Source organism: Podarcis melisellensis (assembly GCF_964234715.1).
Source record: "Podarcis melisellensis genome assembly, chromosome: 12".
Lineage (NCBI taxonomy): Eukaryota > Metazoa > Chordata > Lepidosauria > Squamata > Lacertidae > Podarcis > Podarcis melisellensis.
In genome coordinates, this window is record NC_138544.1 from 39,399,334 (window position 1) to 39,413,763 (window position 14,430).

At 43.2% G+C, this 14,430-nt stretch overlaps 1 protein-coding gene across 2 annotated transcripts in view; it reads right to left on the reverse strand.

Annotated features, from left to right (window-relative positions):
- PRTFDC1 (phosphoribosyl transferase domain containing 1) overlaps positions 1-14,430 on the reverse strand; it is a 52,411-nt gene that overhangs the window by 9,404 nt on the left and 28,577 nt on the right. For both annotated transcript variants that reach the window (XM_081882730.1, XM_081882729.1), the window contains exon 4: positions 11,962-12,027. In XM_081882730.1, coding sequence (XP_081738856.1) covers positions 11,962-12,027 — 66 coding nt within the window. The remainder of the gene's footprint in view (positions 1-11,961; positions 12,028-14,430) is intronic.

The following is a 14,430-nucleotide window of genomic DNA, read 5'->3' on the forward strand; positions in this document are numbered from 1 at the left end:
GTTGGCCATGCTGACTGGGGCCGATGGGAACTGGAGTTCAACAGCATCAGGAGGGCCACAGGTCCATCATCTCTGCCAGCAGGAAGATACACAGCTTCTAGGCAGGGCTCTGTTCCCTGAACCGCCAAATTCTTCTAGACTCTGTCTACGTTCCTGCTCCAATGTAAGCTACCAGGTTCTTGCATGTTGTATTTTTGGACTGACGGGCCTTTCCCAATGAGGTCCACCTGAGATCTTTCACTTCCCTCGGAAAGTTCTCCATAATTTTCAGGATGCCAGAACACAAGTATTGCTGAACCTGCTGTTATGTTGAGTCTCCATTTGCCTCTTCCATCTTCTCAGCCCCTCTCTCATGCAATCTTGGCAGTGAGTCCTGGAAGACCTGCTCCCGGCCTTGCATGCTTTTCCCATCTGGCTTAGGAGGGTGGGGCCCTGACTGACTCCAGCTGCAGAAGCTGAGACTGCTGAACAGACTCTTGGGTTGAGGGATTGTTTAGAGGATTGGGGGAGGAGGTGCTGTTATTGATATTATTTTTTTGATACCTTTATTTTAATCTTATTATGATTTATGTGGAAATTGTTCAATTTGGTTGTGAACTTTTTGAGGTATCATTTATTGCTTAATACTACTTTTGTTATGCTTGTAATGATGTACGTTTTTTCTTGTTGTAAGCAAGCTTGAACTATGGAAAGGTTGCATACAAATAAAATTATGTATGTATGTATGTATGTATGTATGCCTGGACTTCTGATCTATCTTTGCACACCTAACCTCTCTTAAAGGAAATGCCTCATCTACAACAGTTCAGTTTTATTTCCCTATTTGCCAAAGGCCATAGCAGGAATGCAAAAATACAATACATTGAACAATTAATAACGGAACCTGTTATCTTGCAAGTGTTTTACAATGGACAAGAGGCAAGCCAACTCAAAATAGCATTACGAGATTTAGATAATGCTAAGGCATAAGTTGCTGAGCAGAGTAATATTCTTGACATCTGTTTGCTAACCCCCCAAAAAATCTATCTTTTGAAGGTCTGGCCACTATTTCCTTACTTGACAGCAGCTGGGGAAGAATTTTGTTTCTTATTTGATATGAGAACTGGGCAACTGAAAAGAGACTATACAAAATCCTCAAGATCCTGATGTACTCTGATTGACAATAGGCTTGTATTAGTCTTGCTAGAATGTCTCCAAGCAACTAGCTTCAGAACCTTACTGTGTACTTGAGATCTCCCAAATACTACTTAAACAATATTGAATAAATATTTAAATGCATTACTTTTATTGAACTGCCTTGGATGAGTGGGGAAAGTTAAGTCTTTGCTATTGCAAATTCTTAGGTGAACCATCTTCATCCCAATGTTTGCAGTTTTCTAAATCCTTCCTGTTTTAATTCTGTGGCTCTCCAGATGTTGGGATGACAACCTCAACTGCCCCTGACCACTGGCTCTGCTGGCTGATGGGAGTTGGTGCCCAACATCTGGAGGCTCCAGGTTACCCACCCCTGCTTGACCCACTCTATATCTCAAATTCAACAGCCCTATAACGTAAGCCAGCAATACCATCTCAATATTACTGGTGGGGGTTTAAGAATGGCTCGTCAATGCATTCTTCAAATGGTGCAAGCCCCTAAGCTTCTCAAGGCCACGTAGTATGAGACATCCCTGAAAAGGAGGACCTCACATCATGAACAGTCCCAATGAAACCAGCACACACTTGCAGTGTATGGCATCAGTTAAAGTAAATTGTGACCTTGGAATGGCACAGTCCAACTTTCCATCGCTAACAGCCAAGAACCATCAGCCCAAGGGTTATTTTGGTGGATCATCATCTTATCTATCATGCCATATGGAAGTCTTCAATTAACTACAGCTTCATCTCAAGCAAGACAATATGGTTTCCAGCTCCACAACAAACCAGATGTTCATTCTGATGTTATTTAGATCCTAGTTTGTTTTAAACCTGATAATCCTGTCTTGGATAAAATGGGAAACTATGGCTAACAACTCCCTGGTTTAACTGCAGCATCCCAGGAAAGGCAGAAGGGTCTGTGATCATACGTACAAGTTTATTCAATTCAGTATCTTGGCTCGTTAAACTGAGATAGGATCATCTGAATTAGATCATTACCTTCCAAACCTGTTTACATGCTACTGATGTGACTTACACGGTGAAATGTGACCTGTAATTAGCTGCAAATACTCAAGCCATGAGATAATAATACTGCAATATTAGCAAATGGGGTAGGATTAGCTAATGAAATATTTCTAAAGAGAAACATAAAATTGTAGAGTTGGAAAGGACCACAAGGGTAGAGACATTAATACATAGCAGTGAATACTTCAGAAGTGGTTTTCTGTCTTCCAGATGGCCAGACATATATTTTCTATTCGTTTCAAGCTTCTTTCCACAGGAAATCAACCTGCAGCCAATGACAGGCTCATGTGCAGCTGGTGATAATTCTTCTGCCATGTTGATAAACTAGAACTCTATTTCGGTAGTCCTCTAATAAATTTAATAACATGGCGCGTCCACGCTGTAAAGTTACACAATCTTAACTCGCCTGCCTTAACAAGTTTTACAGCAGATCGCTGCTGTTGCCTTTGGTGAAAGAATTATATCCAAAGTCCTCTTCTCAACTCCACCCTGATGCCAGGCTTAGGCACCACTTGTTGAAACTCCTTGGGCTCCAAATGCCAAAAATCCTTGAAAAAGGAGGCTGGAAGGTCCTGCTCTTGGCCAAACTTACAAGCAGTTCCTTGCTGGAGCACAGGAAGATGGTCTGATTCAGACATAACAACAAACCATGGTTTGTTACAGCAAGAACAAGAAGTGCAAGGTAAAGCCTCTGGCTGCAACTTGTAACATGAAGGACTGCCTTCTTCCATACAAGCCTTCTTGGATGTTGAGAAGCAAAAGCTTGTGGGGAACGGGCAGTTGTACCGCTGGTTCTCCAGAAAGTGGATCCCTGATGCTTACCAGGAGGAAGAGAAGGGCGAGGCACCAGAGAGGTCAGGGCAGTGCAAATTGAATTATTCTGCAGAGGCCCTTTTCTCTGTCCCAACAACTTCTGATGCATGTTTGGTGGGAACTCGAGAAAGGGCCTTCTTAGTAGCTGCAAACCAACCCTTGAGGAGACCAGGCTTTGTAATCATGAAGAGTGAACACCAACCATCTCTGTGTTAATCATTATATGGTGTTAATTGTGCCAGGCTCTGACTCTCACAAATCTGGTTTTGCATTTACCTAGGGGGTGTTACTCTAATACTGCTTCATGAACAGCAAATCTACTTGTGCTAGATTTGTGCCTGTTAAATGTAACTGGTTGCAACTCCCCCCCCCCCAAAAAAAGCATTCAAAATTTGCACAATAGACAGAAATCTCTTTTCTACTGTGGCATCTCTACCCTCGGAAAAGATGCACCCATTGAATTTTTATCTACCATTAAACTGTTAAATGTACAGGGTGCTGGTGGGCAAAAAGTGGCAGTCCCACCTATATCTGAGAAGGCTATGTCATTGAGGCTATAAGATATATCCAAGAAGGCTGTGATGTTGAAGCTAGGGGCTAGCAAAATGAGAACATTTCCCTTTCTGTAAGGACACTGAAGGAGCAGAACTGACTTATTCATAATACAATATCAAGGAAATGGAACTGGAGTTGTTGCAGGTCCCGACATCCAAACTGAGGCCAGGGATCAGGCAGTTCAGCCATAACCATTTAATGGAGGATATACTTTCAATAAGATTAATATATATATGTTTATAAAGTAATCAAGAGTGGTATGTGGCACCATGGAAAAATATACTGGCTTTGCTCCAGCCGAAGTTAGTTGCACTTTTCCAAATGAAATCTATCTGCAAACTTCAGTAGGAGCCAAGTGTGACTAACTTAAGTCAGGATTGATCATAACATGTACAAAAGTAAACATGTTCAACCATAGGCTCTCAAAGCCAATTTTATATACATAAATTAATCTGTGATGTGACAGCAGTATGTTTTGGGGAAATGGTTGTGGAGGTTATCAATATAATATTTAAGCTGCAACGTACACCTAAATCTTCATTATATTGACTTTAATAACACTGAAAGCGTATCACCAATAAGGTTTCATGCAGCAGCACCTTATCAGTGAACATCAGCAGAATAGTCTGAAACTGAACACAGATAAAAGGGCAGTGAATAGCTGGATAACGTTTGAGATTTGATAGCTTTTGTGTAATCAGCCGTGTACCAAAAACCAGGCTCAAAATAAAGCTTTGGAACTATGAGTCTGGTAATGAGCAATACAACCAGCTTACTGAATACAACCAAAATTGTTTTTGCCAAATGGATTTCATTTACAATTGTGTGGGGTGTCTTTACTGTTTCTTGTCTTGCCCCTGCATTTTATTTTTGCTGCTCATGTTTAAGCCATGCATTTTGTTTAATCATTCCGGAGCCATTCAGATAATTCCATGTTCATTTTCCAAAAATCTGTGCACCATGTTGTGTTGGGAGGTGGCTGGTTTTTTTTAATTACAGAATCAAGGCACCAGGTGCAAGCCATGCCACCTCCTCACTCACAGCTCATCCTAGCACCGCAGTTCTACTAATAAACGAAAATGAGTCAGCAGATGAATCAACAGAGTGGGATGATACAGTCAAACACACAGCAAAACTCACATCAGATATGGCTAGTTATATAAATCAGAAGAATTCACTTGATCGTATCTTCATAAATTGCTGTTCTGAAAAGGTTTTAGTGGGGTGGGGAGTTCCTAATAGTAGGTGGAGCATTGGAACAAAGAGCTACTCTGCATCGCCTGCAGGTCCTACAGATGTGGCTGGACCCCAATTCCTGCCATCCTTGACAATGCTGGCTGGGCTGCTGGGAGTTGCAGTCCAATAACATCTGGAGGGTTCCCTACCTCATCCTACCCTTAGGCAGAATGGGGCAATTGCTTCAGGTGGCAGATTCCGAGAGCTGGCCTGGCCTTTCCCCGCAAGCTAGCAGGTGCAGTGGTGGATCTGTCCCGTCACCAATATTGAACTAAAATTCAGCTGCCTGTTTCTTTGGCTTCCCTGTATGTGTGGATGGTCACCTTGCCTTTGGCCTCGGGTGGCAGAATGTCTTGGGCTTCACCTGAGAGGCAACTGAATATCTTTTGGGACTGGGATATCTGAAGGCCTGACTTCAACTCCCCTACAATTCTACCCTTTTTCTGAGATCATCTTCAGAGGCCCTCTTTTGTATCCCAGCACCCCCCTGAAATACACTTCATCGGGAGCAGTGACAGGTCCTTTTCTGTGGCCGCTCCTAGGCTGCTGACCTCTCTCCCCAAGTAGGTGTGCTTTGCTCTCTCCTTAAATGGCTTCCAAAAGCTAGTAAAAGCTTCCTTTTGGTTTGTAAGGTACTGTATTTTTTGCCCTATAGGGCGCAACGGCCCATCGGACGCCCCTCGTTTTTTGGGGGGGAAATGAATAAAAAATATATATCCCCCCCCCAGCCGCAGGGCTGGGGTGGGGGAAGCCCGAGCTTCCCCCAACCCCAGAACAGGCTGCTATCCACAAGCCTTGCGAGCCTGGCGGCAACTCCCGCCGGGCTTGCAAGGCCTGCGGACACCTGCGCGAAGCACGGGGCGCCCTCCGGAGTGCGCCCCGTGTTTCGGGCTGCAGGCTGCTGCCCGCAAGTCTTGCGAGCCCGCAGGAACTCCCGCTGGGCTCGCAAGGCTTGCGGATAGCTTCCTGAAGCCTGGAGAGCGAGAGGGGTTGGTGCGCACCGACGCCTCTCGCTCTCCAGGCTTCAGCGAAATCCTGTGCATTCGCCCCATAGGACGCACACACATTTCCCCTTCATTTTTGGAGGGGGGAAAGTGCATCCTATAGGGCGAAAAATACAGTATATTAGTTTTTATGTGCATCTGCTTTTTTTCTTTTTAAACAATCTTTGCTGCTGCTAGTGTTTTGTTTTTTTACTGTTGTCTTAGCGTTTTGATGTTTTCAGCTTGCTAATTTATGGTGTGAGCTTTGAGCTGCCTTGAGCGAGCACAGATGGGAGATAACGGTTTCAAATAAATATAAAAGAACGGGAGATTTGCTGCACAGTACTATACACCCATTTGCCTGGGGCAAGCCCTATTGGACTCAATGGGAGTTACTTCAGAGTAGACGTGGCTAAGGTTGCACTGTGAGGCTGCAATCCTGCAGACGCATATCAAAGAGTAAGCTCCGTTGAATACAGGCGACTTCTAAGTAAACAAAGGAACATTGGAAGATGCCTTATACAGAGTCAGGCCATTGGGTCCATGCAGATCAGTACTGTCTGCATCGATTGGCAGCGGCTCTCAATAATTTCACACTGGGTACTCTCGCAGTTCTACCCGGCAATGCCAGGATTGAACCCGAGGACTTGGCCATGCTTGGCTGCTAAGCCACAACCCTTCACACAAAGAACAGCACTCATGTATTCTGTATGTTCTACAACTGTGAGCTAAGGGTCCTGCTAGTGCTGCTTTAATGGTGTGTAGTAAATATCTGGTTAAGGGTCCCCCCCATGCCACTCTCTTAGGTATGGCAGAGTTCAATTTGCAAGGAACCCCCCCCCCCACACACACACCATCCCTATATTTATCTCCTAATTCAAGAACATATGTCTGTGCAGCCTAGATTGGTAAGAAGGATTAAAAAAGAGATAGAGAAAAGAAATCTGAATCAGAACATCCAGCTCCATTGTGACAGCTCCAATAAGACCAGTAACCTTCATGCTGCTAATGATGAACAGAAGGCAGATGCTCCATGATGAAAGATGATACATGTGGGTCCTGCTGGCTATGCCTCAAATTGATTCTCCCTTTCCCCAGTAGCATCCCTTTCTTTTTTTCTTTTTTTGGTTCTGCTTCAGAAGGTGTTGAGTCATCTCATTTGCTGCAGAAAATGTAACAATGCTAATTATATCTGCTGAAGGTAGGCAGGTAGTTGTCAGCTGCATGACAAGAAGAGAGCCAGGCAAGGTGGGCTTTCGAGAGGTGGAAGGAATTCCGTCAGGAAACAGATTCCCTGCAATCAGAGCAGCCAGATGAAGCTGCCAACTTTATTTATTTATTTTTTTACAGACCCTTCCTAAAATCTGACATGCCTAATGGTGTCCTTCTCGTGCTCTTTGTTTGGGCACAGACTGGGCTCTTTTCTCCCCAAATAAGAACCATGTTTGCAGGCACTATTGTCATGGACTGGTTGGACACAGAGGAATGGTAGGAGGAACCAGCTGGGCAACCACCAAGGGAAGCAGGCTCAGATCCCGGGGAGGAGTGGTGGGAGAACAATGAGTGGTCAGAGGGAGAAGAGTGGGAAGAGGAGGTGTCAGAAGATGAGGAGGGAACAGGGCTCAGTGAGCTGGCAGAGTCTGTGGCAGAGAGCAGTCCAGAATCAGCATCAGAAGCTGAAGCAGGAGGGTGGGAGGAGAGAGGCCAAGAGGCAGAGATGAGTCAGGTTGGTGAAGAGTCACGGGTGTCTCCCTCTCCTACTGCAACAAGCTCCCCTCCCTGCTTGTCTCCCAGAATCAGAAGAGGCATGAAAAGGGCAGAGGAGAGGTTGGTGACATGGAGACGCAGTCTCTGGTTGCTTGGAAAAAAGCAATAGATTGCTGGTGAGGAGCAGCACTTAGGCAGCTGCAGGGAGGTGAAGACCTTCAGTCTCAGCAACTGCTTCATGCGAGCAAGACCTACCAGAGATGAGTTGCTGGGCTCATTAGGCCTGACACTCCTGATTCTGCTAATGAAGAGTTAACTCCAGCTTGCACAGTGTGATTTACTGCTGGCTCACTCCAGACAACTAAAATGTATAGGTGGTTTTCGTAGTTTAAAGGTTCACACTCCCTAAGTGGCATTCTCAAAAGGAGTCTGAATCCCTGGGTTCATATCAAATATTGGGAAAGCAGATAACTGGCTATCTGGTCAGGAACTGGCTGGGAGGAACTAGGATCCAGGATAGCTTGAGTCATTGACTAACCTTTGGAGGGGGTATTGTATATAAATGATGGCTGCAGATCTGGCACAGGAGGCCAGGAGCTCAAGCTAAAAGCTTTGCAAGTTGCAGTTCTAAGGCAGGGGTGGGGAACCTGTGGCCTTCCAGATGTTGTTGGGTTCCAAATCTAATCCCTAACCAATCCCTGGCTAGGGTTGTGAATTAAGAGTCCAACTATTTCTAGAGGGCCAGAAATTGCTGGAGGGCCAAAAAATCCCTGTGGCTGCCCTAAGGTTCACAGGGTGCTGGACTCCCAATTCCCATCAGTCCCAGCCAGCATGGCCAGCAGTCATGGATGATGGGAGTTGTAGTTTAGCAACATCTGGAAGGCCACAGCTTTCCCACCGCCACTCTTGCTGAGACTATTTCTTGCTGAGACTTTAGTAATGCTAAATCTACATGTCAAGTAGTTTTACACACATAAAAAGTGTGTTTCTATGACTGTGCTCTACACAGGACATGTTTTTCCTTCATCAAATATAGCCACAAAGGGGTTGGGAGGCTGACTCAGCAAATAACACCTTCAGGGACAAATAACAGCGTTGGGGAGACAATTTAATGCAAGTAAATGGCATGGGAGGAAATAACTAAAGCAGATCCCAGGGGATGCTTTTGTTAAAAAATGTGCAATCTCCTAAGTGTGGTAGCTGAAACACACTACTAACCTAACTGTAGTTTGACCCCCAGCTTGGGCAGGCAGTTATAGGTGAACCTGTGGCCTTTTGGATGTTGTCAGACTCCAACTTCAATCAACGCCACCCAGCATGGTCAGTGGTCAGGGACCATGGGAACTGCAGTCCATCCCTCTCTTTCGTATTTGTATATCCACTGTTTTCAAGGGCATTTGGCTGGCACACTAGGAATGCCCCAGGGGGTCTCTTTCTCCACACACTGGCAGTATACTTTTGAAGTCTTGTTGACACCGAAGCTTTCTTGCTAACTGCTGACAACAAAACCCAGCAGGGTTCTTTTTTTTGTAGCAAGTAGATCTTCAAAATTAACCTTTCAGGCACAAAACACCATACAGGTAGTTAATATTTAGCTCCATGCAGCTTTTGATTCCTTAATATATCTCAGAAGTTGGCTTAAAGCCTCTTTTTAGAAAATGGGGAAAAAGGGAAAGGTTTTCTGAAAAAGGATATAAAGCTTTATCTAATCCTGTCAGCTGGCATTATTCAAGTCATCTGTAAGCAAGGATGAAAATAAACACGTCGAGTTTATGAACCGCGTTCTGTTTGTGACAGATTTTCAAAGGTTGCTTAATGTTGAACAACGAGGATATTTATAATAAACCTGGTACATTTACATAATCTTTGTAAGGAACACACGTAATGTCCTTAGTAAGACTGGTAGGCAGATGTGATGGGGGACTGGTGAGAACCTGCTAATTCAGCCTTGCAAGAAATTGCAACCTATGCTCTGTTCGCCAGCACTGCTAATGAAAATATGAAGCAGGTTTATAAAATGGGGGAGGGGGTGGTGGTTCACTTGTGGCCCTCCAAATGTCAATCCTTGACTACTGGCTACACTGGCTGAGGATGATGGGAATCCATCAACATCTGGAGACCACAGGTTAGCCACCCCTGGGCCAAATGGAGAGAATTGCTGCGGGTGTAGATTGCATAACAAGCTACAGCTGCTGAAATTCCCTCTTTTAGATCCAGGAAGGCTTGCCTCTTTTAACACTCAACACTGCAAACCTAAACACTGGTTCTGGTACTAACATACTAATCATGTAACAACTGACATAATACAGATGCGCAATAATTCTCACAAACCATTTCTTATACCACCCGGCAACATATAAAAGAAAATCAGTTTGAGTTGCATTTTGCTATTTTAGACAGTACTGGCGACAATGGATGGTAGATAGCTTTTGTTAAATAAATCATGAAGTTATCACGCAGTTCCTTCAATAAGAGAAAAAGACACTGAGATTTTGGTAATAGGACAATTTATTAAAATGTAATTGATTAATCTGTTAAAAGCCAGGTGATTAATTAACTAAAAGTCTTTAATCAGTTACCAGTCCTACTATTAACACAAGAGTAATTTCACTTGCAGTGTAAATTAATTTTAGTGGTTTCCTGCCCAAATTCATCCTGAGGCTTGCCGTTTTGATCACTTTCCCACACAGACCATCTGCCTAATCAAATAAAGTCATCCTTCCTCCTCAAGTGATTCAGCGTATAACAAGGCCTGGATTAAAAGAGTCTTGTCCTTGAACAAAAATATTTTATTTTCCCTTTTTTTAAACATCAGTATGTGCATGCAGATTGGGGGTAAATGAAAATAAATTGCTTATCAGCCTTCCAGCACATAAAAAGATTCAAATCATTGACAAATCCCAAGATTTACCATTGTCAAAACCAAGGTGCTATTAAAATATTCAGTGCCAAAACAAGACAATTGCATTCAATTTGCCTTCGCCTTTGAAAACAGAAGCTGTGGGAGAGCAGGAGCAGGATATTGATGATGATGTATTTTTTTGGGGGGGGGGGGTTTAACCCTTCGCTTCTATGCTGTAGTCTCCTAAAAATGACCCATCCCATGTTGCCATTTGTGCTGGGTGAAAAGCTGCAATTGATGGTAGATTTACTCATGGGGAGAATAGCATGACTGCAGGATGGTTGGAAAGGGTTAACCTCCCGTCCTGCAGTCTGAATCCTGCTCATACCACTCTGTGGCTATTATAGCTAATAGAAGGCGCGGGGGGGGGGGGGGGGCTCTAGGCATATTAAATGCAATCATGCATTTCACATACAGTATTGTCTTTTTTTTGGCCCTCTGAAACACAGGATTATATCTAGGCAAAACAATATTTCTAGCTGCCCCTTTGCTAGAAGCAGCTATTTTGCCAGCTTGAGAAAAGCAAAGAAAGAAAGAAAAATGGCTGCTGTTTAAATTAAATTAAGTGGACATAAGTACAGTACTTGAAAGAACTGGCTGAAATGGCCTTTATGCAGACTGACTGCATGCGTTGAATCAAACATTTACTTTTCAAAAGCAGCTTCTCAGTTATCTAGTGACAGTTTATGACAATGTTCATGCTGGCTTATGTTGAAGCAAGGCACATAATTATTTAACACGTGCAGGAAGGTCTGTTGGGGTGGCAGGGAAGAATGCTCCAACTTACCTGGGTGTGAGCACTACAGAATGCAATGGCACTTAGACACTTAGACTGAGCTGTGAACACTGTGTGGCAGGTGAGGAACCTGTAGTCCTCCAGATTTTGTTGGACTTCAACTCCCATCATCACCAACCTGCAAAGCCAGCTGTCAGGAATCATGGGAGGTGCAGTCCAACAGTATCTGGAGGGCCACAGACTAGCCAACCCTGGGTTAGCACTTCAGTTTCGCTTCTGCAGAATCCTGGCTTGCTGTGATATACAAACCAGAGATTGTGGTTGATCACAAACCCCATAACCCATGGCTTGGAACTGGCTTGTGTAGAAGGTCATGAGATCTTGTGGTAAGCTGTTATCTCTGGTTAGTATGCGATGACGAGCCAGGATTCTCTGAAAGCAAAACTAAACGTTACCAAATTTTTCCACCTGGCTGTGCAAGTCCACTTCAGGCATGTAGTGCAAATGACAATTTACTATTTTGTGTGGACAATTTCTTTTCCTCCAGGATGCGGGGCTAGAATCCTTTTCGGGATATTTATCAGTAGCTCACATGTTCACTGTCAATAATATCCAGTTACTAAAGAGTATGTATTTAGCTCTGATAGTAGTTGTGGACCCAGCTGCGATTCTGCACCCTTGGTCATGCTGAAACCAAGGTGAATGTTTCTCTTTGCCCTGACTTTCTCGGAGAAGGTAATTATTAGCATCTTCCTTCTTTTGCTTCTCTCTAGGTTTTGTTATTGCCCTAATCATGTTATCTTTGAATCTCGGTATTAGTCCGATCCGGGTGTCATAATGGCCTCGTTTTATTTAAAAATCTTACAAACCTTTCCAGCCAGCTTTGAGAAGTCATCTCCCCCTATGATCTGTGTATCTTGCATAGACTGGTCATTCTGAAAAATAAAAGTAGATCACATTTTACTTGCACTCTTAACTTTGACAAATATCTTCATCCCTTATGTGTTGACTGTGAGCTAGTACCCAAAAAGGGCCCACAGAACAATCTCAGTGAAACCTATTTCTATAGAACTGATTCATTTATTGTCTGTTATTATATATCACTCAGGGCAACTAACAAATATCCTTAAAGGTAAAGGGACCCCTGACCATTGGGTCCAATCGCAGCTGACTCTGGGGTTGCGGCGCTCATCTCGCTTTATTGGCCGAGGGAGCCGGCCTACAGCTTCCAGGTCATGTGGCCAGCATGACTAAGCCACTTCTGGTGAACCAGAGCAGCTCACGGAAACGCCGTTTACCTTCCTGCCGGAGCAGTACATATTTATCTACTTGCACTTTGATGTGCTTTCAAACTGCTAGGTTGGCAGGAGCAAGGACCGAGCAACGGGAGCTCACCCCGTCGCAGGGATTCGAACCGCGACCTTCTGATTGGGAAGTCCTAGGCTCTGTGAATTAACCCACAGCGCCACCTGCATCCCAACAACTATCCTTAAGACCAGATAAATATACAAAACCATGAAATAGAAATAAAGGTTACAATAAATCCATACCAGCAATATACTCTCAGTAGCAGTGTGCAATTAATCACCAAATGCCTGGCAATATATATATATATATTTAAAGGAGGCACCTAAATACTATGACTGTAGTGGATGGTCTAATCTCAGGGAAACTTTTTTTGGGGGGGGGGAGTTTTCAGGTTCCTATTGGACTATTGATTACTGTATTATGTAAACTACCCTATAAGTTTTATTGAACAGAGGTCTATAACTGAAATTAATAAGAGTGAGGAAAACAGAACACCCTACAGCTGCAGAAAAAGATGTCTTTTCTCTAACATTTCCAAACTAGGAAAAGTGTGTGTGTGTGTGTGTGTGTGTGTCCAGGTAAAACCACCAATAAGACATCTGTTTTGGAAACAAGAGTCTTCTAGACCTACAGAGTAATTAATAGTTGCAATAAACAAACAAGCAAAGGGTCTTTTGTTTACTTTAAAAAAATAAAATGATAAAATCCCTTTCAAAGACTTTGAAGTATACTTCCTTTGCATTTTAACACTCTTGGCTGCGGCAAGAACTCAGGTGCTGGCAAAGAACTGCAAAAGTGAATCCAAGAGTCTTTCAAAGCGCAGGATTATACTATCCAATAAGAGAAGTTAAGGATTGTATAGCTGCGAACTGGCAGCTACTGGGGAAACTGCTATGTAATTCTTGTGACCATATTTGCAATTCCTGCCAAAGCAGAAGAATATTTCGCCACAATGGAAGGAACAGATGTGCAAATGAAATCAAAGCAAATGCCTGTGTATTGCATTAGCTGCCTTTCATAAGTGACATTATATGAGTAGCTTTAATATGTTGTTGCATATCATCCTTAAGTCCATCAGCGCTGCTTGATACTCTTTTCTTGTGTGATTTCCATGGGTGAAATCCAATGTTGCTGTTCTGCTTGTCTTATAATCCAGTGGAGGTGTATGAATAAGAGAAAGAGGTAGTTTTCTGCAATTCCCTCTCTCTCCTGAAGCCCCCACCCTACCTTCCATGTTCTCCCCTGAAGCCCCCAACCCTCTGGAGCAGATTTTCATAGAGCTGAGAGGGCTGCAGCAAGAATTGGGGGTGGGATTGGGGAATGTCTCCCTTTCTCACATGTTAGTGGGCACCTCTACTGGATCAAAAGTAGCAACACTGAATTCCACTCTCTATATTAATATTTCCCCCCCTCTTTTCAGTGGTGACCCGCTAGTTAAAGAATTCCCTCCTCAGTGAACTGAACCACGCCTCTTCTAAGCAAAGCTTTAAGCATACCTTAAAGTGTTCCAAATTGGTTTCCCCTTAAATGTTTTAAATTTGAAACTGCTAATTTCATTTACAGTTGTCTTATGCTATGTTTTTGAACTATTTCTGCTTGTGCTTTAACTCAGATTCAAAAAAACTTTTGCCGAGCCTCCCACATTTTTATTGTTACTGATGCAACAAATACAAACAAAATTTATTAAATATATAAACAAAAATAAAACAATCTCAGTAGAAACTAAAAAGCCCTTGGACAGATTACACGGATACAATAAAGTTAAGTCATCTTATCACCAGTGATAGTTAAATGAACCGCATTTTCATCTTCCAGGCACTGTATGGATGTTGTTTGGTGATTTCAAATGCATTTTATATTGTATTATGTAAACTGCCTTGGAGGGCTAAAAATACAAAAAATAAAAAGTTTAGCAACCTAAAATTGGGATTTTATTCCATCATATTTAAAGGTCAACTTGGACTCACAACTGTCTTCTAATGGTATCAGCGAAGGAGATTCAATTTACTGCCTCCCTGATGTCCCTGGAC